The sequence below is a fragment of the Gallinula chloropus genome (assembly GCF_964237585.1).
Source record: "Gallinula chloropus genome assembly, chromosome: 3".
NCBI lineage: Eukaryota > Metazoa > Chordata > Aves > Gruiformes > Rallidae > Gallinula > Gallinula chloropus.
Window position 1 is genome coordinate 10,906,575 of NC_140087.1, and position 24,743 is coordinate 10,931,317.

The 24,743-nt window shown below is 39.9% G+C and overlaps 1 protein-coding gene across 1 annotated transcript in view; it reads right to left on the minus strand.

The window, feature by feature from the left end:
* Nucleotides 1–5,231: 5,231 nt before the first annotated feature.
* Nucleotides 5,232–24,743, minus strand: part of FIG4 (FIG4 phosphoinositide 5-phosphatase) — a gene marked incomplete at its 5' end in the record, with an annotated part of 63,337 nt that continues 43,825 nt past the window's right edge. The window contains 4 exons of the mRNA XM_084261844.1: nucleotides 5,232–5,707; nucleotides 16,357–16,446; nucleotides 19,380–19,462; nucleotides 22,044–22,239. Of these exons, the coding sequence (XP_084117970.1) occupies nucleotides 5,530–5,707; nucleotides 16,357–16,446; nucleotides 19,380–19,462; nucleotides 22,044–22,239 (547 nt within the window). The 3' untranslated portion in view covers nucleotides 5,232–5,529. The remainder of the gene's footprint in view (nucleotides 5,708–16,356; nucleotides 16,447–19,379; nucleotides 19,463–22,043; nucleotides 22,240–24,743) is intronic.

Sequence of the window (24,743 nt, forward strand, 5' to 3'; positions counted from 1 at the left end):
TTTGGGATCTGGGGCATAAAGTGCCTGTGCATTTGGAGAATATTGGAACTTTAGTGGGATTTCGAGCAGCGGCACCTCTGCAAAACCAGGTCAACACAGAATCGATTGATAACTACATCTGTAAAGCCTGAATTTTGAAAGGAATGTTTGCAGTAGATGTTATGATAGTGGCACCTCTGTGAACCTGGTGCTGTATGAGCTCCTAACGGTGTAGCCTGTAACCTTAATGCCATGTGTTAGTGCTGGAGGCTGTGTGTGGAGGTGATGACTGAATTCCAGTTCGCCCAGGAAGGTCTATGCCGCAGAAATAAATGGTTCCTGATGCAGCACTAGAGTAATATGGTAATATGTTGCCTGTCTCAAGAAGAATAAATGGCACAGCCTGTTAGCTCCTTTTTCTCCTATCTCCGAGATGCAGAAAAGCTCACATTCCAACACTGTTCAGCCAAGGTAACTGGCATATGGCAACACACACCTTAAGGACCAGATGCAGATGACAAATATTTTCTGAAAACACTCAGAACACTGAAAACACTCAGAAAGCCATCAGAGGTTTATTTTAAGCATGTGAAGCTGCTTGTCAATCTGAGCTTTTACCTACACAAGCCAAGGTGTAACCCCATCCTCCCCAAGCCAACAAAACGCATACTGAGTTACATCCCAGGGTTAAGAGAATGGGTACAATTAGGCAGTAACATCATTGGCATGTTCACAGAATCACGGAATCACAAGATTGGAAAAGACCTTTAAGATCAACAAGTCCAACCATTCCCATCCTATGCTAAACCACCTCCCTAAGTACCTCATCTACCCTTTTTTTAAACACATCCAGGGAAGGTGACTCAGCCACATCCCTGGGCAGCCTGTTCCAGGCCCTGACAACTCTTCAAGAGAATTTTTTTTTCCTAACACCTAATCTGACCCTGCCCTGGCACAGCTTCATGCCATTTCCCCTTGTCCCATCTCCTGTCACCTGGCTGAAGAGACCATCGCCCACCTCTCTACAACCTCCCTTCAGGTAGTTGTAGGCGGTGATAAGGTCTCCCCTCAGCCTCCTCTTCTCCAGGCTGAACATCCCCAGCTCCCTCAGCCGCTCCTCATAGGATTTACTCTCCAGCCCCTTCCCCAGCCTGGTTGCCCTTCTCTGCACTCGCTCAGGGACCTCAATGTCCTTCTTATGGTGGGGAGCCCAGAACTGGACACAGCACTCGAGGTGTGGCCTCACCAATGCCTAGTACAGGGGCACAATCACTGTCCTAGACCCCCTGGCCACACTGTTTTTGATACCAGCCAGATGCCGTTCTTTCCCTTCTGTGACCAGGAGGAAATCTGTGGTGTCCAGCGTATGCCCAGGCTGCCCCCCCGCCACCGCGGGGCCCGGCCGGCGGGCGCTGTCCGCGGTGCTGAGGGAGGGCGCGGCCTGCGGGAGCACAGCCGGTACCCCAGTTTACCCCCGAGGCGGGGCTCACGCCGGTCTCAGCGCGGGTTAACAGCCGCGGGAATTGAAGTACGACAGCCAAACCCGGGGTCAGAGGGTTTCCCCCAGAAATAGCCAGCAATTAAAGTTAAACACCGATCTTCGTGCCGTTTCTTGCTGTTCCTAGACTCAGTGCTGGTACACGGACGAGCAGCTGTTCCGCTTCGCTTTGCAGCACAAGGATTTCAGAACCCCAGCAGGCCCTGCTGACCATCACTGTTTGCACGGGTTGCACTTTCAATGGGCGAGCATTATTTTCCCCATCCGTGTTCTGTAGCGTGTTGCTCTAGTTCCGTACGGCTTTTCAATCACCAGGAAAAGCGACAACTTCAATTAGATTTTTCTCTATAGAAGACAGAGGGAGGCATTTGGGAGCCAAGCACATTGTATCTTCTCCCTATCAGGCTCCAGGTGATCAATCTGACTGAACCTATGCCAGTGAAAGGAGCCATACTTTACACATAACCCTCATGCAACTACTGAAGCACGGTATGTGCAGTGTCTTACCCTCAGTGAAGAGGCACATAAAAACATTGCAGTGTCCAGAGGAGGGCAGGGAGGATGGTGAAGGGTCTGGAGGGGAAGACTTGTGAGGAGAGGCTGAAGCCCCTTGTTTTGTACAGCCTGGAGAAGAGGAGGCTGAGCAGAGACCTCATCGTGATCTATGGCTTCCTGACATGGGGGAGCGAAGGGGGAGGCGCCATCTCCTCTCTTTGGTGACCAGTGATAGAACCCAAGGGAACGGCATGAAGCTGCAGGGGACGTTTAGGTTGGATATTAGGAAGAGGCTCTTTACTGACAGGGTGGTTGGGCACTGGAACAGGCTCCCCAGGGAAGTGGTCACAGAACTGAGCTTGCCTGAGTTCAAGAAGCCTCTAGACAATGCGTTCAGTCCCATGCTGTGACTTGGCTGGCCCTGTGTGGAGCCAGGAGTTGGACTTGATGATCCTTAGGGGTCCCTTTCAACTCAGGAGATTCTGTGGTTCTATTTGCATGTGTAATTATCCAGGGAGTACAGAGAGGGAGAAACTTCTATGGAGAAATAAATGATCTCCCATGTGAAGTTGGTATTTCCTCTTCTTGTAATACAGGATCATTTGATAGGTTCCACTGTTTGGAGTTTACCCAAGGGAAGGCTGGCCTGAGGCTGTGAAAGCCAGCAGAACCTTCCTGGCACCCTGTGCAAAAATCTCAACACCAAAACAAAGAACTACCACAACCATCACCCCAGAACTAGGTACAGCTCTTTCACTTTCTCCTCTCCTCAGCAGTGCCTGCTGCTGTGTATACATTAAAAGGATCCTATTTTGGGGTCACATCCAAGTCTTTCTGGAAATGAATGAAAGTGAGAGAACAAAAAGTCAGTGGTCTTTGCAAGTGGAAGAAAAACTCACAAGGAAGAAAAAATATTGGTGAAAGCATTTGGGAATAACAGGGTTTTATTTGTCCATATAATTTAATATTAAAGATGATCATTAGCACTGAGCAGTCAAAAAGAGCACCATGTTCAGCCTTCAGAGCCAAAACAGTCCCTTCTTTTTGTGTTTATACTTACTTTACACACTTTCCCCTCAGCTTCTGGAAGGGAAATCTATGCATCTATTCAGAACTTCCAATGTGGTTGAGAACTGAACCTTATTATCCCAAGAACAGAATAAAGTAAATAGTTGCAAAGGCAGCCCCTCTGGAGGCCTTTATACAACTGAACTTCTATATGATGAGTCATGAGCATAGTTTCTTTTTTAAGTTAACCCTTTAGACACCTCATGCAGCAGATGTAGTCAGGCTGTTGAAAGTTTACCTTTCGGGCAGTGTTAAGCTGGGAGTCTGGGTTTGTGCATTGTTTTCTTTCTTAAACAAACATAGCAAATGATAGTAGGTAAAATACAGGCTACCACCTGAATATTAATGCCCAAGTATAAGCCATGTGCATTGCTTCATAAACCCCTAGAAGCAGCTAGGAGCACAAGCAGCAGTTGTAATACTAAATGATTCAAGGGGACACCACAACAGGATTGTTGTGCACATATTTAGGAAGACACTGAGAAGCCCAGCATTTTATTACAGAGAATGGACTGAGATGTCAATCATCTTGCAAAACTTTGTAAAAAATAATTAAAAAAAAGGCAGGAAAAAAAAAAAGGCAAACCACCAAACACTTTAATCCTCTTTTCCCCAGGAGTGCTTTAATTGCTGAAGTGTGAACATATTTTCTCTTAGAGCTGTAAAATTATTACAGTTCCTGTATTTTGCAACAACATTAGATGTGGAAAACATTACCTTGTGCCTTATCTGTGGTTCAGTGGTACACTTTGAAGTGCAACTGTTATGGATTACCAGTTATCTATGAGCAATGAAATATAAGGACTGTGATAGTCTAGAAAACATTCTTTTACAATTTAAGTGCAGCAAGAAAAGCTGGAGAAGGACTCCAGCTCTACACTTTTCCAAAGCATGTGTTTATTCCTTCCAATTAGTTTTCATGCTGGACAAAGACATACTGTCTTTTATCCAGAGGAAAAAAAATCATTGACTGTGAAGTATTATCTGAAGTGACATTTCATTCTTGCACCTCCTAAAATAGATTCATCTCTCTCAAAACAGCATTAATCAATTAATAGAAGAGAAAGGACACCACACATTTTCAGTAGCTTGACGTACCATGTTCTCTCACCAACTGCACACAAGTCACCCCCTGATCTACCACAAGAAACTTCTACCTTTTCCCTTTATCCACTGCATCTTTTCTTCCACTGAATTACTGATGAAAGTGCAACTTTCTGCACAAAACATGCAAACACATTCAGAATACATTTGCAACATGCAGCCAAGAACCTGGGGTAGCTGCCTGCAAACCATTTACTACGAACACAAACATGTTCTCTGCATCTAGTACGTGCAGTTGGCTGACATTCCTATAACAGTTATTCAGTTATTCCAGAAGGGCCCAAAATGTGGTCTGTACAAGCTTGTGGAATAACATGATTTGTCAAGGATGCCTCTGAGTGACAGTATTCTTTAAGGCAAAAGGCTAAAAAGCAATTTTTGGAATTTTAGTTGTTCTTTTTTTTAAATCTGAGATATCTGCCACCTCTCCCCTTCATATCTTGCACCAGACACAATGCTGAGTCTTACCTTACCCAACTACTGCTTCCCCTTGCAGGGCCACCCCAGTTGATCCAGTCTCTATGCCTCACTTACCACTACTGATTTCCTGGGAGGCTGTAGGCTTAAACCTGAAAGCAGCTGACAGGAGTACAAACACAGGGATGGAAAGAGTATGCTGGAAAAAGGATAGCACCTGTCATGCAGACAAACAACAGGATGGTTTCGTGCCCTCTAATAGTCTAAACCCAGAAAAGTGGGGAGCATTCCTTCATTTGCAGATGCAGCCAGTAAGTGGTTCACCTCAGATTCCTACTAGAAGAACACGGTAATTAGGCATGAGCCATTTTCACCCTGCATGTGGCACAGTTTCTGTAGCTACTAGCATCAATGAGATCAGTTTTGACACAAATTAGGGTTATGGGGGTTTGATTTTTGAAATAAGCCACACATTCCTCACTTTTGCTAAAGAAATCAGTACATTAAAAGCATTTCAGCCCTCAGATTGATAAAAATGCCAAGAAATATCAGAAAACATGCTGCTGTAAAAAAACTGTTTGGTGTCAGGGAACAAAGAGGAAGAAAAGTATTATCCTCTGATTCTTACGTACAAATTGCTTCAACTTTATTAGCATAAGGTAAAGGCATAATGTAAGAAGTTAATATAAAACCTAGAGATGCAATATTTTCTTTGCTGTAAATTGCTGTGTACTCTTCAGTGACTGCAGGTGCCCGATTATTCAGTCTCTTAAGATACACTTTCTCTTTCAGCTGAAGAGCATATATTAAATCCCCTTTTTTCCTGTAAAGCACAATAGTAAAGCATAAGAAATAGAAACATTAGTTAATAAATTTATTACTGTAAAATACCAAACTGTGTTTCCTTTCTAAAATTACTGTTATGACCTATCAGCACAGTAGACTTGGGAGGAGAATCCAGCTTGTATTTACATGTATCTGTTTCGAATGTACTCTCTGTACATGAGGAAGTCATCTTTTCCCAGTGGCTGCATGTTTCCTCTTCCAGCCTGAATGTGTGCATGAAAAATCTCTATTGTTTTCCTATCAGGTCTGGGAGGCTGGACTTCATAAATATTGTCTTGAGAAAAGGAGGAGATGGGTATTCTGGAGAAAAAACAAACACAGAGTATTTGGAACTTTAGGTTAAAATGTTCTATTGGGAAAGAAGAGCGTTTCTTTTCCTTTAAATATATATGGGGGTCGATGAAAGGGCAACTTCCCACTAGACAAGTCATTTACCCAGATTTTTATCACCACTGCAGACCTGAGAAGACCCAGCTTTCCAAGTAGGGTAATTAGGTAAGTTGTCACTAATCACATTACAGAATACTTTCTCACTTCCCTCTGCTCTGTCCTCATTTCTTCATCCTTCCTCAGACTTGCTATGGTCAGTAAGTACCCAAGCTGAAACAGATCTGTGCCATGCATTCAAGCAGATAACAGGAAGACTTTATTGACCAATCCACTCAGTAGCAATTATAATAAGCAAGTGATTATACCCTGAGCCAACATATAGAAAGGATTTATCAGGCAAGAAATTTCCATCTAATTATCAGGAAACAGACAACTTATTACCAACAAGAGAACTCTGCACACTGGGACAGGTAATATTTGTACGAAAATATTTTAAAAATAGCTTTGTATCATAAATGCCACATTTGAATCCCAACATTTAAACCTACTTTTGAGAAGAACATGTAGTTTGAAAGTTCACAGTAACCTGAGTATGTCAGAACTTTTCTAAGCACTGCTCTAAAGCAGACTTGCTTGTAAGGTTGTTTAACTGCATCTCTGGAAAACTGCATAGCCAACAGGTCAAGGCAATTATTTCCTTCTGTTCAGGGCTTGAGCTACCATATTTGGAGAACTGTGCCCACTCTTGGGCTTTCCAGTCCAAGCAGACAATGAAACATTGGATGAATCCAGCAAAGGTCACCTAGATGATTAAAGAGCCGGAGTACATGGCATATGAAGAGAAGCTGCAGGTGCTGGATCTGTCCATCCCCGAGAAGAGAAGCTAAGGGGGACCTTACTGTGGTCAGCAGCTAGCTAATGGAAGGGTATTGATAGTGTAAAGCCAGACTCTCCTTGGAGCACGTGATTAAAGGACAGATTTCAAAAAGGGAATAGGAATTGCAACATGGGGCATTCTGATTAGATGCAAGGGAACTCTTTTTGCACTGTGAGGGTGGTTGAACACTGAACAGTTTGTTCAGAGAGGCTGTAGAACCTCCCTCCTTAAGAGTAATCAAAGTGGAACCGTCCAAGACCCTAAGCAGCCTCTTCTAATTCAGTTCTCTTCCGAGCAGGGGACTAGATCAGATTACTGCCAGGGTCCTTCTAAATTTGTAATATTCTACAGTTCCAAGCCAAACACATCAGTAGTAATGTGTTCCCCACAATCAACTGCAAGGTAGCAACAGAACTATTTATATTCAGTATGCAATAAATTAATAAACACTAGAAGTATTTTGTCATGCATCACTTTCCTTTTAAAGCACTGTAGCTCTTGTGAAAGCTATTCATAAATATACTGTGTACATTTCCCACCAGTATTTTAAGTAACTTATTATAAAATACTCCCAGAGTTGCACAGTGCAGATGTTTAACCTGCACGATAGCAGATCGGTTTGGATTCCACGACAGAACAGTCGATGACTAACACATGCCATCTGAAGGTTACCTACGTGTTCATGTCTCCTTCAGTCAATACTGTGTGAGATTCAGAGGAAATCAAAGTTTCAAATGAACTCCAAGGAAAAATGACCTGACAGAACTTTGATTATTTAGAACAGTGGATGCAGTGCCCCTATAAATGACTTCTCAGTTATGAAAACAATTACATACACGTTTTGAAGAATTCTCTAAATCTTCAGTTTCATACATTTTTAGCTCCTATTTCAACTGGAAAGGCTAATTTACTTTTTAGCTAGCACCTAAATTACTGCTGCTTTGTAAATACCCTACATAAACAGAGCTGCCCAAGGATTCTATACAACACAAAGATTTCAGTCCTAGAGACTCACTTCCCTACCACGATGTACACAGAACACTTCTCTAAATCACATCACAGCAGCAACTTACTGTCAAAGCTCACTATTTCCAACACCAAACATTGGATAGCCCAATTGTAATGAAGATTCATAGATGTTAGCCTTGTTGCCATATTCCACAGAAGCCACAGTCATGGTTCACTATCTGGACGCTCTTCAAGGAAAAAGAAGTGATTTTTGTGTGTACAATCTCCTCTTTTAAAGTGGAAAAAAAGGAGGAACGATGCCTTTGAAGAACTGAGCACTCAAACAGCAGCACAGCCCTTCTGTAAATGAAATGCAGCAATAATCTTCTACTTGCACTGTGAGCATAAACTAATGTTTGACCCTGTTTTTAAATTAGGATCTCTACTAAAAATGCCAAAAAATTGCTCCATTATTTTCTAACCTTTAATTTTATTAAAATATGTCAGATTTTGGATGGTTCATCATGTGATGATTTGTTAGTCTTCAAAAATGACTGCAATCTGTTACGTAATACAGTTTGACCAACATTCCACTAAAACTGCAATATGGTATATAAAATATTTGCATATTAAAGTAATATTTTCCAATTTCATGTTTAAATATGTATTTTCTCAGTTTGCATAGCAATAAATTCCATTGATAATACTCTGACTGCAATGATAGAATTGCTTAAACAGATACAGTATTGAATTTGAGACAGTTAAGATGATGGTCATCCACTGAGTTTGGCTACATACTTAAAACCAAGTTACATTTTACCAGGCAGGATACAGAGAGAATTTGCTAGGTTGTTTCACAGATATAACCATATTCCACTTGGCCACTCTAGAATTAAAGATAAAGAGTTTGCAAAGAGTGAAGCCTTTACTGTATAGAATATATTTGTAATTTTCCTTATTTCAGATTATGTTGAGATTCCTGTTCAAGCTTTTTAGGCTTAGAATTCTGTGGCACTACAGTGCAATATAAACAAGTACTGAAAATGTAAGCACGTTACCTGTCTGTATGATTAGGGTAAGAATTCCAAAACACTATTTTTAGGCTTTTCTTAAACAACACAACCCTCTTTTGATATGAGTCAAAACTCTTCTGAAGAGTCCAAGCTCTGCTATTACGCTCTGGACAAATTAGTGGTTTATTTTAGTTTGTGTTGGTAAACTGTATAAATAATACTATGGGAATTCTGTCATACTTACAACTTTTCTTTCTCTCCTCCCCCTCCTCCCCCAGTGACAGTTTCTTCTAAATATTGCTATCATATTCTTCTAGTTTATTATAAAACATTAAGGTTGCTGTTGTCTGAATTGATACCAAACATTAGTCTACCTAAATCTGTATTGATATGCTTTCAAAGTAGATTGCTTTTCAAGGCACCAGCAGCTTCTCCAGATACTTAATTAATTAGTTTCAAGCATCCAAACTGAGCCCCCAGCAATGGTATTTGACATGAGCCCACTGTATGAGCTTACCAGTGTCTCTAACACCAAGAGCTGTCACCTACTCAAATGCAGCTGGCTGGTCTAGTCCGCTAGAAAGTAAAAAAGTAAAAACCAAACCCAAAACAAAGCCATAACATTCATTTGATACCCTCTCTATTTATTGATTTGTTTCTGAAGACATGACATTTCTGAAGCACTAATGAGTCAAAAGTAATTTCCTTAGGCACAATGGAAACTGGTCAGCAAAGAGTATTTCATTTTGAGCATTTAGTAACCAAATCTCAATTTTTCCACCTACTTGCTTCCACATGATAAAAATATATTGAAAGAGCCACATGTTTATGCATGCCAATTTTGATTAATCACCCTGTATTAAGCTGTAACTATTTGTAGAGTGCTTATATTACCCAGTCATTTTAATTAAAGTCATTTCTCTAACACTATCCATGTAAAAATCTAATCTACTTAATACATTTAATATCTTACAATAGAGCCATGAAGGAGAGCACGTTATTTATGACTCGGCTATCAGATCTCCCTAGAGACCTGGACATCCATGGCCTCCCAATGAAAATCACATTGACAGGAATGTAAACACCACGTCCTGAAGGGTAACACCCTCGACGTGCAAAGTACAGTTACTTCCATCCCACTTGTGAACAGGCCTCACGGTGTTAGGGTTTCACCAAGAGACTTTCTCTCTGTAGTAAAGAAGATACATCTAAAATCTTCAGTTAGAGCAAAGCTGTTCCATACTTTGAAGGAAAAGTGCACGGTGAGGCGCTTAGCCCTGTTCCCCAGGGCTCAGTGTTGGGTCCAGTCCTGTTTAATATCTTCATTGACAACCTTGATGAGGGAATAGCATCCACCCTCAGCAAGTACGCCGATGATACAAAGCTGGAAGGAGTGGCTGACACGCAGGAACACTGCGCTGCCATCCAGAGAGACCTGGACAGGCTGGAGAGCTGGGCAGGGAGAAACCAGATGAAGTTCAACAAAAGCAAGTGTAGAGTCTTGCACCTGGGAAGGAACAACTGTTTGTATCAGTACAGGCTGGGGGATGACCTGCTGGAGAAGAGCTCAGTGGAGAAGGACCTGGGGGTCCTGGTAGATGACAGGTTGGCCATGAGCCAGCAGTGTGCCTCGGTGGCTAAGAGAGCCAATGGGATCCTGGGGTGCATCTGGAGGAGTGTAGCCAGCAGGTCAAAGGAGGTGATCCTCCCCCTCTACTCTGCCCTGGTCAGGCCCAACCTGGAGTATTGTGTCCAGTTCTGGGCTCCCTGGTATAAAAAGGACCGGGATCTCCTGGAGACAGTCCAGAGAAGGGCTACGAAGATGATTAAGGGCCTGGAACATCTCCCCTATTAGGACAGGCTGAGTAAGTTGGGACTGTTCAGCCTTGAGAAGAGAAGACTAAGGGGGGACCTAATTAAAGTTTATAATTAGCTGAAGCAGGGGATGCAGGGGGAATCAGCCAGCCCCTTTTCAGTGGTCTGTGGAGACAGGACAAGGGGCAGTGGCTGCAAGTTGGAGCACAGGAAGTTCCGCACCAACATGTGGAAGAACTTTTTCACAGTGAGGGTGACAGAGCCCTGGGACAGGCTGCCCAGGGAGGTGGTGGAGCCTCCTTCTCTGGAGATATTCAAGACCCGTCTGGACGCCGACCTGTGCAATATGAGCTGGGGAGCTGCTTTGGCAGGGGGGTTGGACCCGATGATCTCTTGAGGGCCCTTCCAACCCCTACAATTCCATGATTCTATGATTCTATGAAATACAGCAGTCACCAGAAAGCCACCACATTTGTTTCAACATTGGTTAGCTCTCCTCAAGTCTCTACAGTATACCTAAAGGAGGAGACAAATTGTACGCTGTTGCCTGGTTTGAATCCAGTATATCTGACCTACAAAACTCTGGCAAATTCAAAATTCAAAATTTTAAGCATAAGCACAAAGGAATCTAGAGGTATCACAGAATTACAAAGAATCAAAGAATATTGGGGTTGGAAGGGACCTTGAAAGATCATCTAAGTCCAACCCCCCTGCCAGAGGAGGATCTCCTAGAGCAGGTCACACAGGAACACACCCAAGTGAGTTTTGAATGCCTCCAGAGAAGATGGCTTCACATCCTCTCTGGAAGGATGAAGAAGAGAGGAATATTGTATTTCTTTTTGGAAAGGAAAAGCTGAGACTCTTTCAAATAGCATTACTCGAGGAAGAAACTTCTCTTAAATTGATGAATAGAAATTTGTCACTTCAAAGAGAAGACAGATGGACAGGTTGAAGAAGGGTCCCGAGACTTTTCATTACAAAGTCTGAAAGTAGTCATATTTCACCAGAATTTCTTGCCATCACATTTTTAGAGGATATGGTAATACCACTGACATTAGGATCAAAATGAGACTTCATAGGCAAACGTGAGAAACATCAGCCCATTAACCCCTAAACAACATTTAAAAAAACAAATGTCAAGCCACAGAACTTCTGAAGCATTTTATTGGTGATCTCTGTAGTAAAAGACAGAATAATTATTTAAACTTTGGAAAAAGGCAAATTTAGTACCAGAATAGGACATATTTTTGACACATTAAAAAAAACCCCAAACATCTCAGTCCAGTTATAAAACTCAAAATATTTTTTCTAGTCTGGTGAGACTACTGCATTATCCTTTTAATACAGGACATACAAAAATACTAAATCAGGTGGTCAGCAGACATAAACTAGCCTTTATGTGTGTGCAGTGACACCAGGGTCCCCGGACCACTCAGAGTTGTACTAGCTACTGTTTTACACCTCAAAGTATTCTTTCAGGTTAAAAAATAGCCCTGGGGTTTTGACAAATGACAGCCAAATTTCATCACAATTCCCCTGTCTCTCTGAAGGTATGTGTGCCACTGTTGCAGGCTTTTTCTTTTCCTTCTCTTTTTTTTTTTACATGAGTGGTTGGTATGAGCTTTGACATGTAGATTTTTATTCAGTGTAGATGGGGAGGAAATATGGAGGATCGAGAAATCAAGTATGAACATTCAGGTATTAAAGGTCTTGTTTCGGGGCGGGGAGGGGGGCTGGGGGGTGTTGTGTGTTAGTTTGAAACAGACATCAATAAATGAAAACTATGATCTAAACCAGTATGAGGCAGATGAATGCTAACAGTTTTATTGTTAAACTAATATTGACAATGCTACAGAAATGCTCAGCACATGAGCTTTTTCATCTGAAAAGCTCAGAGCTCAATATTGACAGAACAAATGAATGGGAAAAAGGTAATTCTTCCTACATACATGGGGATCTGAATCACAAGGAGTTCCAACCATATTCCCAAGATCGCTGGGAAAAGCTCCTACTTCAGTCTCCAGCCAGCTCTTTTCTGGAGAGTCCTACAACTCTGATCATACTACTGCTTTTCCCCAGACCCTTCCCAGCAGTATTTTTTGAGGTGTGTGACTAAAAATGAACGGAATGTTCAAGCCCAAAATGACAAAATGAATAATTTTATGTGATGTTGATTCCTGATAGTCTTCTGTTTTTTCCAGCCTGCATGAAGTATCAAGTACTTTCCCTGAAAGTGCCCACAATAACTCTAAAAGCAGTTCCCCAGGATCTAAAAATGAAGATGCTCTCAGTAACAGTCAGCTTAGTCCAAGCCATTTTGCAAGAGATGAGCACACAGTGCTAAAGCCATTCTGAATCCCAGTGAAGGGCAATCTTCCATCTTCAGACAGAAGACAAAATCCAGATCATTAATAAACAGCCTGACCAGTAAATTTCAAGAGAATTCTCACAGGCAATAAATGCTGGAGAATCACAATAGTGTTTTCTTTAAAATACTGTGTGCTCAAAATAGAAAAGATTCAAATTACGTGAGGAAGACTAATCCTTAAAGCTATTTTTAGAATACCAGGACAGGGGATATGCAAGAGTCAAAAGAACAAGAGAAACTAAAGTTTTTGTAGCATATCTATGTTGGATCAGTTAACCCAAAGTGGTTAATTATCCTCATCTCAGAATCAAGAGTTAACAGTGACCTACATTATTTTATTTAGAGGTATACAGAGGTTTAGATCATCTATGCTTCTTAATATACAGCTGTTGGGGTATAAGAGATTCAGCACAGACATTTTGAAGTAAATTGAATCCAAACAGTCACCAAACAGGAAAGAACTTCATCCATCACAGAGACAGAGAGTTTTTAGTTGAGAAGGGAAGTAAAGTAGATGACTCCCAATTTAACACAGATATTTACATCTCCAAGGAGCTGAAGCAGTGCTTGTTTTAATTAAGAGACATAGCTATCCTGTGCTGTGAAACTATCAACACGCTTGAGAACTGAATATGGAAATTACAAATTAAATCCTCTTGTTGGTTAATTATGAACGCCTTTTCATTTGCTGTTTCCACAGCAGTGTCAAGAAGCTATTTAGATATTTTGCATGGGTTTAATGTAAAAAATAAATATACTCAACAGTCTAAATACCATTATTCATTTACTTCTGCCTTTCAAAATAAGGAACCCCCCCAAGGACTCCTAGGATGTGAATATACAGAAAGATGGTAAGTTCAATACCAACCTTTTCTTTAGTACAGTTATAAAGCAGCGATAATGCCATGTTTACAAATAAAAGGCTATTTTTATTTAATCCTCCAAGAAAGAGATCTTCCATATGACCTTGTTAGTATAAGTACTGAATGAACAAGAGAATTGCTCTAAAGTAAGCTAACAGCTTGCAGAAGTAACTAGGATTGCAAAACACTTGATCAAAATTTTAAAATGTACTCTATTTTTAACTTTATAAATTAAAGTGGCATTATAGATTAAAAATACTCCAGTAGAGCATTTAATTAACAATTAAAAATACAGAGTGCTCTACTTTTCACTGACATTTGCTTCATTACTTTTATCTTGGTGAGAAAATGTTTTGGTGTAGATGCACAAAAAGAAGGTCCACGTACTACTTGTATATAGTTGGCTGCTAACTTGTAGTTAGTAAGTTGCTACTCAATTTGGGTCACATGTGATTGACACCTGGATGACAAGCAAAATCTAACATCAAGGTAACTTTTCAAAACATGGACTTTTTGATATATCCCTGAAGACAAGATATGTTTGGTTTTTTTTACTTCAGGAGAGCACAGCCCTGGACCATGCAGCAGATACCATTCACTGAAATCTTCTCCTGTTTGAGCATCACCACTGCCCAACTAAACTGACGAGTAGATACCTATGCACAAGCATTGTTGCTGTACTGCACAGGACACAATGGGTGCAGGCACAGCACTTCTCCAGAAGTGCTGCAGTGCATCAAAATACTCAATTTCCTGTTATGGAGGGCATCCCACATCTTGTACTCCCAGATGTAAGAAGTACAGCTGGAAAGTGATTGAGAGTGTATTTTCTACAGTATTATTTATATCACACTGCAATGAGTACTAAGGAACTAAGAAGGGGAGTGCTGTGACAGCCAATGGTAATTACGCTACAATACTCGTTCTTCACATATATAACCATTGCTAAAAGTATTCCAGCTCTGTTTAGCTCTACCTAAACATTCAGAGTTGTTCCTTAATTTTTCAAAGCAATTCTACAGTTTGCAGCCTATCTTATTCTTTTAATACCCATCAGATATATTTTATTATAAAACTACGTTCACCTACAAAGTGTAAGCTTATTAATGATGCACAGTGTCATCATCACTTTAAATGTATATACTACCAAATGACTAAGCATTCATAATAGCCAGTATTGTCTCATACACAATATGACATCTGTTTCACGTTATCCTGCTCCCTCAGTCCCACTGAACCACCCCCAGTGTCTATCCCTACTCGGGTAAGTTAAAGGTTCATCACTTCATCAGCTTTGAGGGAATGGACTAGAGCCAGCGCATTACACAAAGCTGAGACTTCTGTAAATCAATGGACTACAGTAAAGGTCTGCAGTTCCATGGAGTGGCTGTCGTGTTGGGTAAGAGACTGTGTACCCTAAAGACAAAAGTAAATCAAAATCTGCCTTTAAGCTGCTTACAGTACCAGGAAGATGTCAACTGGGAAGTCAGAACCTCATCATCTAAATTCCAAGACCTGATTCAAATGATCTGGTCCACCACTAGAGGCCATTCTCATTCAACAGTATTTGATCCATAATAACAGTTAAATTCCTTTTTTCAATATAAATTAAACATATGCACCTACTGCAATTTTAATGTTAAGAATTATTTTTCATAGTAATGAAAGTTACACAGAAGTTATCCCACATGGCAGATATCCCTGGAGAGCAAGCCTCCTACCATCTCACAATTGGCTTTGTTGAATACAACCCCTTCTGAGACTGAAGTATTAAAGCATTTCATTGAAAAAACGCATTCTGAGCTTGATCTTCCACGACAACCTACCACCAACTACTTACCTGTCTGGAACAAGATGCAAGAAGTATCTGTTGCAACAAACGAGCTGTTTAAAAAAAAATTCCTCATCTGCTCAAAGTACTTTTGATAATGCACAGAACCAATATGTAACCAAGAGCAGACAACCAAAAATCCCATGAAGATACTTCTGAGGAAGCTCTAGCAGACTAATTATTAAAGTAACATCCATGCAAGATTCAAGATGCTCTTTTCTTCAGTTAAAACACTCTGTGTACTGATTAAAGCTAGTATAGATCCTCTGACTTCAGTGACACAGATATGCACAAAACATAGGAGGTAGCAGCTCCTACTGTACTCTCTGCACCCCCTGCCTACTAACCAGAAAAATAAAAATTAAAAAAAATCCCATTTGACCTCTTAAGACTTCTCAAAGGTCCACTATAAAAAAACCCAGGACACTTGCAGCCTTCTCAGAACAAATAAATTCAGGTTAAGTGCACACTAAAGACCGAGTTGTATATTGGAATGTTTTTCTAATGACAAATAGGCAAGTCAACCAACCCCTTTCAAAAGCAATCACAGCAGGAACAAACTCCCATTTGAAGTCAGTAGCTTCAGCACTTCGATTTGTGAGAACTCATGACTGCTAAGCATTTTGAACACAAATACCCTGGGCACTACATTAGACAAAATTCCCACAGAACTCCCAACAAGAAAACACCCAACCAGAAAACCCAACTGCAAAAAGCAATGCAATTTTTAAAGTTACAAGTAAGAAGCAGGAACCTAATTCTTCATGCTATGTATTGAATCCCCATCTGCAGTAAAGGCAACTCTCAAACAATTTCATATCAAATTTACCTGATGATTTTTTTCAGGTCTAATGTCAAAAGCAAAAAGAAATAAGCTAAAGGAAAAAAGAGAAAGAGTACTTACAAATTTATAACCCTATCCAAGTGGTGTTTTGAGCAAAATTGCTGGCTGCTCTTGTCTTGTTTATACTGACTCTGTCCCAGCTGAACAAACCTGGGAAAAGCAAGTATAGGAGAATAAATCAAACAAAGTAAAAGAACTGTCCCTCAAAACTCAGCAAATGAAAGAAAAATCACACACACATACAAATAGTCTTTTAAGGCATGTTATAGGAGTCACTGATCATGAATTATCTCTCTGGTAAACAAAAGATTTTTAAAACTTTGGAGAATGTGCATATGAGAACTTAAGTAGCTTTCTTTAGCTTGAAAAAGATTTGTCTATTAAGTGGCGTCCCCTAGTATGTCATGGAATAGAAACAGGCCCCTGCTCCTAGGAAATAGGCAGCTTGCTACTGCCAACTTCCTGGGTCTTTCTCAAAACAAGCAGATGAATGGCCTCCAGGAAAAGTCAACAGAAGAGACAGAAAGTCTCCCAAGTTTCAGATTTAAGTCTGTCCTCAGACAAATTCAACCTAGTTTATCCAGCTGAAGCACTGTCAGTCCAGCTTGCTTATTTCCAAGCACAATATTCCGGGAGCATTACCCCAGCTCCAAATATTTGTGGGAAAGCACTGAAGATGCAAAATACCATGATGGCTTTTTTGGGCAATAAATAGGAGAAAAATAACAATTAAAAAAGTTAATCACTAGTTTTATTTACTTGGTCTAAGGGGAAAAGTCAGAGGGTGTCAAGTATACAGATATGTAGTTACTTCTCACTTGAACTCAATTTGTTCACTTTCCAACACATCTGTGCTACTGAAAATAAAAGTAGATCTTAATTGTAATATTAACACTTTAATGTTCTGACACAGAGGTTTGGGGTTTGTTTTTTTTTATATAGTTAGCTTTCATTTTTGTTTAAAAATAGTCTTACCAGTCTATTTCAGAAGTATTTCCTACATTGTAACAGGGTCAATTAACAGTGCAAAAGCAACTGCATTGAAGAGTGTACAGTAGACAAAGGAACAATACATCCCTAAACAACCTATTATGACTTTTCTTTCTGCTCCATTCAGATCCTATCCTGTAGAAGCAAAAGCCTCAGAAACACCCCACATCACCTTGGATGTTGAAAGAATAAATACTTACATTTCTAAATGAGAGAATTATAAATGGAAATAAAGATAATTAAGATCTGTTAGTGCAGGAGCCTGCTACTGAAACAAGCTTTAGAAAGCAAATAAAGGCAAACTGAAAGTGTATTTTCATTAATTGCTTCACATAATCTAATATTCTGAAACAAACAAGGCCTAAATTAACACAAGCAAATTACCAGACATCAATCACACAACATGCACAGTTTATCTGCAGCATGCAACTGCAAATTATTTGAGGGACCTCCTGTTCCTTCCAACCTCAACTCATCTGTGGTTCTGTGATTTCTTCTTTGATGAGAACTAACACAAATGAGCTCAGCCATCATTAAAATAGGCTGGACAGATTCAAATTACTTTTCTTTTGCATATATACTTAATATAGATCAGCTGACATAAAGTAACTTAACCTGAAGGACATCAAACCTGCAAGTCCCTGATGGTAACAAAGAAAAAAATACCTAACATGTCCAACAATGTCACGAAGAGTCAGCATCTTACATCTCCATTTCCCTTATTACAATAATAGAAAAAGACTTGAAGTGAGAGCTATAATCATACTGTGAAATAAATTGCTGCTACTCTCAAATGATGTACATTGTAATAACGGATGTCAGTAAAATCTGTACTTTCCACATAAATCAGCACATCAGACCATAAATAGCCTTATGGTTTGTTAGCTAAAAGAGGTAAGAAAATTGTAACTGTTATATTTGTAAAACCTGCATTGCTTGAAGGAAATGAAATAAACACAAGCCTTTTTTTTTTCTTGTCTTGAAAAAGATAGGAAAAGGGAGCTTCAAAGCCCCCATGGAGTTTACAGCACTACTGTAACAACAGACTGAATGTTAGTCCAGCCTGGAAAATGATAAAATGGGAAAAAGCTGCAATTCTGGATGTTTGCACAGAGCTGTTCATCTGACAAAGTGACCTGCAGTAGACACCAGCTCACACTGGGCCATTTGCAGAATAACAACAATCGAGTATACCAGAGCATTTGGATTGTCAAATTGGCGTCCGTTTTCCTGTGTCTAAAATAAAGAACCAATGTTAGAGGCACAGGTGAAGTTAAAAATTGCAGAGATAATGAGAAACATCTCCCTCAAACCTATACAAGTGTACTAACTCCAAATTACTCAGCATGTTTGTAATTGATTTGTACTCCTGGTGTCTTTCATAAGCAATCACTCCCTTGGCAGCAGCATTACAAGCCTTTAGGAACTAAGAGGGTCTTCAATTTGCATCTAAATTTCTTCAACTGATCTCCAATACTGAGTTCTGACTAGTTTTCAAAGAAAAAAACCCCTGCAATTCAGGAAAGAATCTCCTCCACAGGGTACTGAATAACTAACTTCTTGGTTCATTTCTAGTTCATCTATAACTGAATTATTCTAGTTCAGTTTTGGTTTGAGTTCAAGTTGAAATATTTGAAATTTTTTAATTTCTGATCTAAGAAAGAAAAGGAGAATTGAACCAGTGCCTTTTCTGTTTTCACTGTTGTTTGGTAATATTGAAGACCTCTAACTGCTCCCAGTAAGACAGCAGCTCCTTTGAAAAATACATAAATCACAGACTACATTGCTTGGAACCATGCAAGCACTCCTAACAGCAAATCTGGTTATTAATTTCTAGAAGTATATTAAGTGACACTCTATTGATATGTTTTTCATTCGATTTAAGTTCCAAATTTTGCATTCAGAGACATCTACATAACTTCCATTGAAATCAAAGTTGAGACAGTTTGATTTGAAAAACAGAGCAGCATACATATCCAGGTATCTCTAGCATCTAGAATTTAAATAAATTTAATTAAAGGCAGCTCTTTGACAAGCTGTATTTGACTAATTCAAATTATCTTTTACTGATTAAGACTGGAAATTTGTCTCACCTAGCATATACTGTGAGATCATCTTCTGAAGGAACATCTGAAAGGTTGACTCCATACACATCTTTCGTTGTTTGCACTACATTCTGGAACATAAGAAGAAAGATTTGGGTGGAAGATACCATAATAACATCCAAATAGAGGTTTCTTTCAAGCAAGGAATTCTTTCTAAACTTGAAAATAATTTCAAGAGTACAGACAAAACCAAGTAAGTTTCACATATACATAGCAATCTTAGCTTGTGCATGTCAGGTATTAAATAGAAATAATGTATTAAAAATATTATTCAAGACTTTTGTTCAACAAGGAAAGGATTCTTGAAAGAAAACATCAGATAAAACAACCTATTAGGAGAATAAGTTATGTTATATTTACAGTGACATTTAATGATGTAGGTGTTAAATTCTGTTCTGTGGTGAAACTCAAGATAGGATAAATCATATTTGTCCAGAACAAGCTCCCACATTTGCCTGTGCTACTGTTTTTCACCCAAACTTGAGGCAATCCATTTTCACAAACAAGAAAACAGTGAAGTGCTGACTGACCCTAGTCAGAGTGCTTGGAAGTTGTCAGTTCAGTTAACAGAGACATGAAATAGATTAGTTGGAACTGTAGGCTGTTAAGTGCGTTCTTTGTTAAAGTTTCTCTTTTAAAATTAAGTTTAACTTGAGGGTAAATGAAAAATACAAAAATAAAATGTGTCTGAACCATTTTTATGCTTTACTGGTTCTAGAAAATAGATGCTTATTTAATCAACTAGACCTAATCACAAATTAACTAGACACAAATTAACAACATAACTTATAGCCAAAATTCAGTGCATGAAAAGGTGCTAATGAAATGGGAAATGTTTCTTTTTGTGTGCATTACTAAGATAATCAGAATAGCTGACTCAACTGTAAGCCATTAAAATCCAATACTATCTGAAATCATATTTTGTGTTTGCATGCATCTTTCATTTAAGCATCTTAAAAATCTAAAAATAGATACCTTACATCTGAGTGTTGAAGCGTTTTCAATCCACTGATGGAAAAACTGATGTGAGGCAACTTGTGTAATGGTAAGAATCAAGACTAAGATTTCAGGTTGGATTTATGTTGTTAAAAAAAAAAATCTAGAAACAATCTGACGTGCTGGAAAACAGGTACTCTATTACTCTGAGATAATGGGAAATTATCAGATAAAATATCTTACATAAACAGAAATAAATGCACTTGTATTGGCACAAGTATTAATCAAAATTGTCCAAAATTAATACCACAGGAATTCATAATTGTTTAATTGAAAATGCTTCATTAAGGCAGAAGACCATGTTGTACAGAATGTTGAAAATCCATTATCTGAGAACACACAACCCTAGGCTAAAGACTAAATTAAATGAAATTTGAACTGTAGCAGAGAAAAAGGCAAGTTTATACTCTGTTGCCTATCAGGCACTACATTTTCTACCGACTGAGGTCATAAATACTGAGCTTTAAAGTGATCATGTGTACAAGCACACCACCATTTAAATGAGCTGTGACTTTTAAAAAACCCAACAAAACACAACAAAAAAACCCCTCACCCCTCACAAAACTCCAAAACATAAGCATTTTCCAAATATTTACAGTCTCCATTAACATATCCTATTGCTAATACATTTCAATACAAGAAAGAATTTGAAGAAATGTTACATGAATTAATAAAAAAGGTATTTCCATAATACTTCATACAAATTAGTATTTTCATTAAATTAGCATCCAAGGGATTTCAACAGAATTAGAATTATGCTAGGAAAGCAAAAAAAAGATTAACCGCCCACAATTGAGAATATACATTCTTTTCATATCACTGCACAGACATGACTTCACTATTATCCTGCCATTACCTTCAGCCTTAGTAATAACAATCGCATAGCACCATCGCAACAACTTTAACAAGCATTTTTTGAGGGTTTTTTCATGTCAGACTATATGATTCTTTATATCTATATTATATATATTATTTTTAATTATAATAATAAAAATCTTCACATACATCAGGTTGAAATTTAGCCAGATTGAACATTAATTTACTGTTATATCCACCTAGGCAAGTGGCATTCAAAAGGTAGAGCTCTTTAATTGAAAGAGCTCAGGACCTTAGATCCATGCTGCATGTCCTCAGGGGGTTTGCTCCAGATTAGCTCCCATGGATTAAATGTTGGTTAGGTGCATAGATCGGGTATGTTCCTGGAGAAGCATCTCCCAGTTTTGTTTCATACATATTTGCATGCTCTGAGACCACTTCATGATGTGAACAAGAGCACAGTAAGAGTCAGTGATCAGAAAGACTACTTCTCTGAGTTAACACTCTACCATAGATGTATTTTATGCTTTCTGTGATGGACTACCCCTCACCTGAGTGCCCTTCAAATGCTGTAGGCTTCTCACAGTAATTTTCATTTTTTGAAAAATATTATTTTCTGCCACGTTTCACCATTACACAACAAGAACAGCAGCAAAGTTTTATAAGCAGCTCTGCTAATATGTGCACAATGAAATGACACTGGAGACCTTTTCCACCTCATTTCTCAGGACTTTAATTCTGACTGTTCTATTACATTTACTGTTTGTTCTTTCTTTTATAAGGGAATGTGAATTTTTAAGTCCCTGATTAGTCTTCTTGCCAGCCACAATATTTTCTTACCTCTGTCATTTTCGTGTTGTCTCCTGTATCAGTCACCTTTACTGGAGTTGAACGTTGAGAAACGGCACCTTCATCTTCTTTGTCTGTCCCAGAATCATCTTCAGAACTACTTGACACAGCTTCCTCACTTGGAGGTGGAGGAGCACTAGCAGCTGTTTTGCGCTGCAGCACAGTTTCTTCTCTATTACTTTTGTTCCTATTATGAAAAGTAGAGTGCATTTATGAAACCAGCAAGATATTAACAGCAAGTATTTTCAGTTCCCAATTTTGGTTACAATCTTACAGGGGGAAATGAGTTCTATCCCCTGGAGCAACTTCCTGCTCATCTTTTGAATCCCCAAATTGATTTACTTTTCTTCAATCTCTTCTTTCCAGAAAATTTAAAGAGATTTCAAAGGATTATGTCAGCTTTTCTCCAACAATTCTTCAATTTTTTTACTTAAATCCCTCCCCCCAGACTGCATGAATAAAAAGGAATAAAAATTGAGACATAACATAACATATTTGGCTTTGATGTGGAAAAAAGTTTCACTTTCTCATTGAAGTCTGTTAAAGAAAACAAGGAAAACAAGTAGAAGAGTCCCTCCAGAGGTTCCTGATATGTGAGGGTACCCCATTCACAAGGGCATTAATACACCTGATTAAAGCCGCTCCATTAGCTTTCTTAATCTTGGGCCCAAAAATCATAATGTCACTTTTCCCCCTTTCTCTTCCACACCTCTCCCCTTAAATCAGTTCTTTAATCAGGAACATTTCTTTATGTGACATGTCTCTCTCACTCTGGAAACTGCAGTCAATATAAAGCTATTCTTGCCCTATTTGCAAGAATTCCTCAAGATACAGCATCTATATTTTAGTAGGCTAACACTGGGTTTAACTGTACTAGCTCTGAAAGGTGTATGTTACTTTACACATCAGAATTTGTTCTAACCTTATGTCCTCTACATCCTTTCCTCCCAGCCATAGAAGTGCATGTGGCTGCCCTTTTCTCTCAGACAACTGGGTGGGCAATTGGCTGACGGGTCAGGCCCAGAGGGTGGTAGTAAATGGGGTTACAGCTGGCTGGTGGCCAGTCACTCGTGGGGTTCCCCAGGTTTCCATTTTAGGTCCAGTTCTTTTTAACATTTTCATAAATGACCTGGACTCAGGACTAGAGGGTGTCTTAAGTCAATCTGCAGATGAGATGGAACTGGAGGAGCTTTTTGACTCCACTGAGGGTGGAGAAGCCTTAGAGAGACCTGGACAGATCAGAGAGCTGAGTGATCACCAAGAAAAAGCATGAAGTTTCACACGGGCAAGTGCTGGATTCTGCACCTGGGAAGGAGCAACCCTGGCTATGCATACAAACTGGGGGATCAGACACTGGAGGCCAGCCATGCTGAGAGGGATCTGGGGGTCTTGGTTGACAGCAAGTTAAACATGAGCCAGCAGTGTGTCCAGGCAGCCAGGGGGGCCAACTATAACCTGCAGTGTATCAAGCACGGCATTGCCAGCCAGTCCAGGGAGGGGATTGTGCTCCTCTACACTGCACTGGTGCGGCCTCACCTCAAGTCCTGGGTGCAGTTTTGGGCACCACAGTACAAGAGTGACATAAAAATATTGGAGAGTGCCAGAGGAAGGCAACAAGGATGGTGAAGGGTCTGCAGGGGAAGTCTGATAAGGAGAGGCTGAAGTCCCTTGGTTTGTACAGCCTGGAGAAAAGGAGGCTGAGGGGAGACCTCCTCACGGCCTATGGCTTCCTGACAAAGGGGAGCGAAGGGACAGGCGCCCATCTCCTATCTCTGGCCACCAGTGACAGAACCCAAGGGAATGATATGAAGCTGAGACAGGGAGGTTTAAGTTGGATATTAGGAAGAGAGGGTGGCCTGGCACTGGAACAGACTCCCCAGGGAAGTGATCACAGAACTGAGCTTGACTGAGTTCAAGAAGCCCCTGGACGATGCTCTCAGTCCCATGCTCTGACTTGGCTGGCCCTGTGTGGAGCCAGGAGTTGGACTTGATGATCCTTAGGGGTCCCTTCCAACTCAGGAGATTCTGTGATTCCATGACACTGACACAGTGTTTTGGGGATTCTGGAGGAAGAGGGGCTGGAAGGCAGGTAATTAATACATTTATGAATAAATCAGCTTGGAAACAGGGAAGCAACATGTTCTCCTTGCAGAGGTGACTGTTCCTACATACAGTGATGCTGTGTTTACAGAGACTTATTCTGAAAGAAGGCCCTAAAGGAAGACAGCAGCATGCCAAGAGGCTTTGGCAACAGCATGCAGTTTGGAGCAAATGCTATTTTGAGTTGCAGCTCTAGTGTTCTCCTCAGCAAAGGAGTGAAGGTTACCAGTATTGCTTGAGCCCTAGTGGACACACCATGACTGTCACAGAGACTTATGCCTTTTGAAGTCAAACTCCTACAGCAGTTTATCCGTTTAGTGAATTACCTAAATGTTATATGCTTTAGGAACACAAAGAAAACAAGAAGAGTCCTGCCAAAGTTTCTTGATATGTGAGAGCACCCCATTCACAAGGGCATTAATATATCAGAAGAATATCAGAAGAATTTTTACAGCTGGAACAAATGCCTCGGGGAAAAAACAGCACAGCAGAAACTGTCATCTCCTTAGACTGAATTTCACAGAAATTTATGAAGACACAGTGCATTCGTTTTTGAGAAAATTAAGCTGATCTTCCTCACTTTTCTAAATC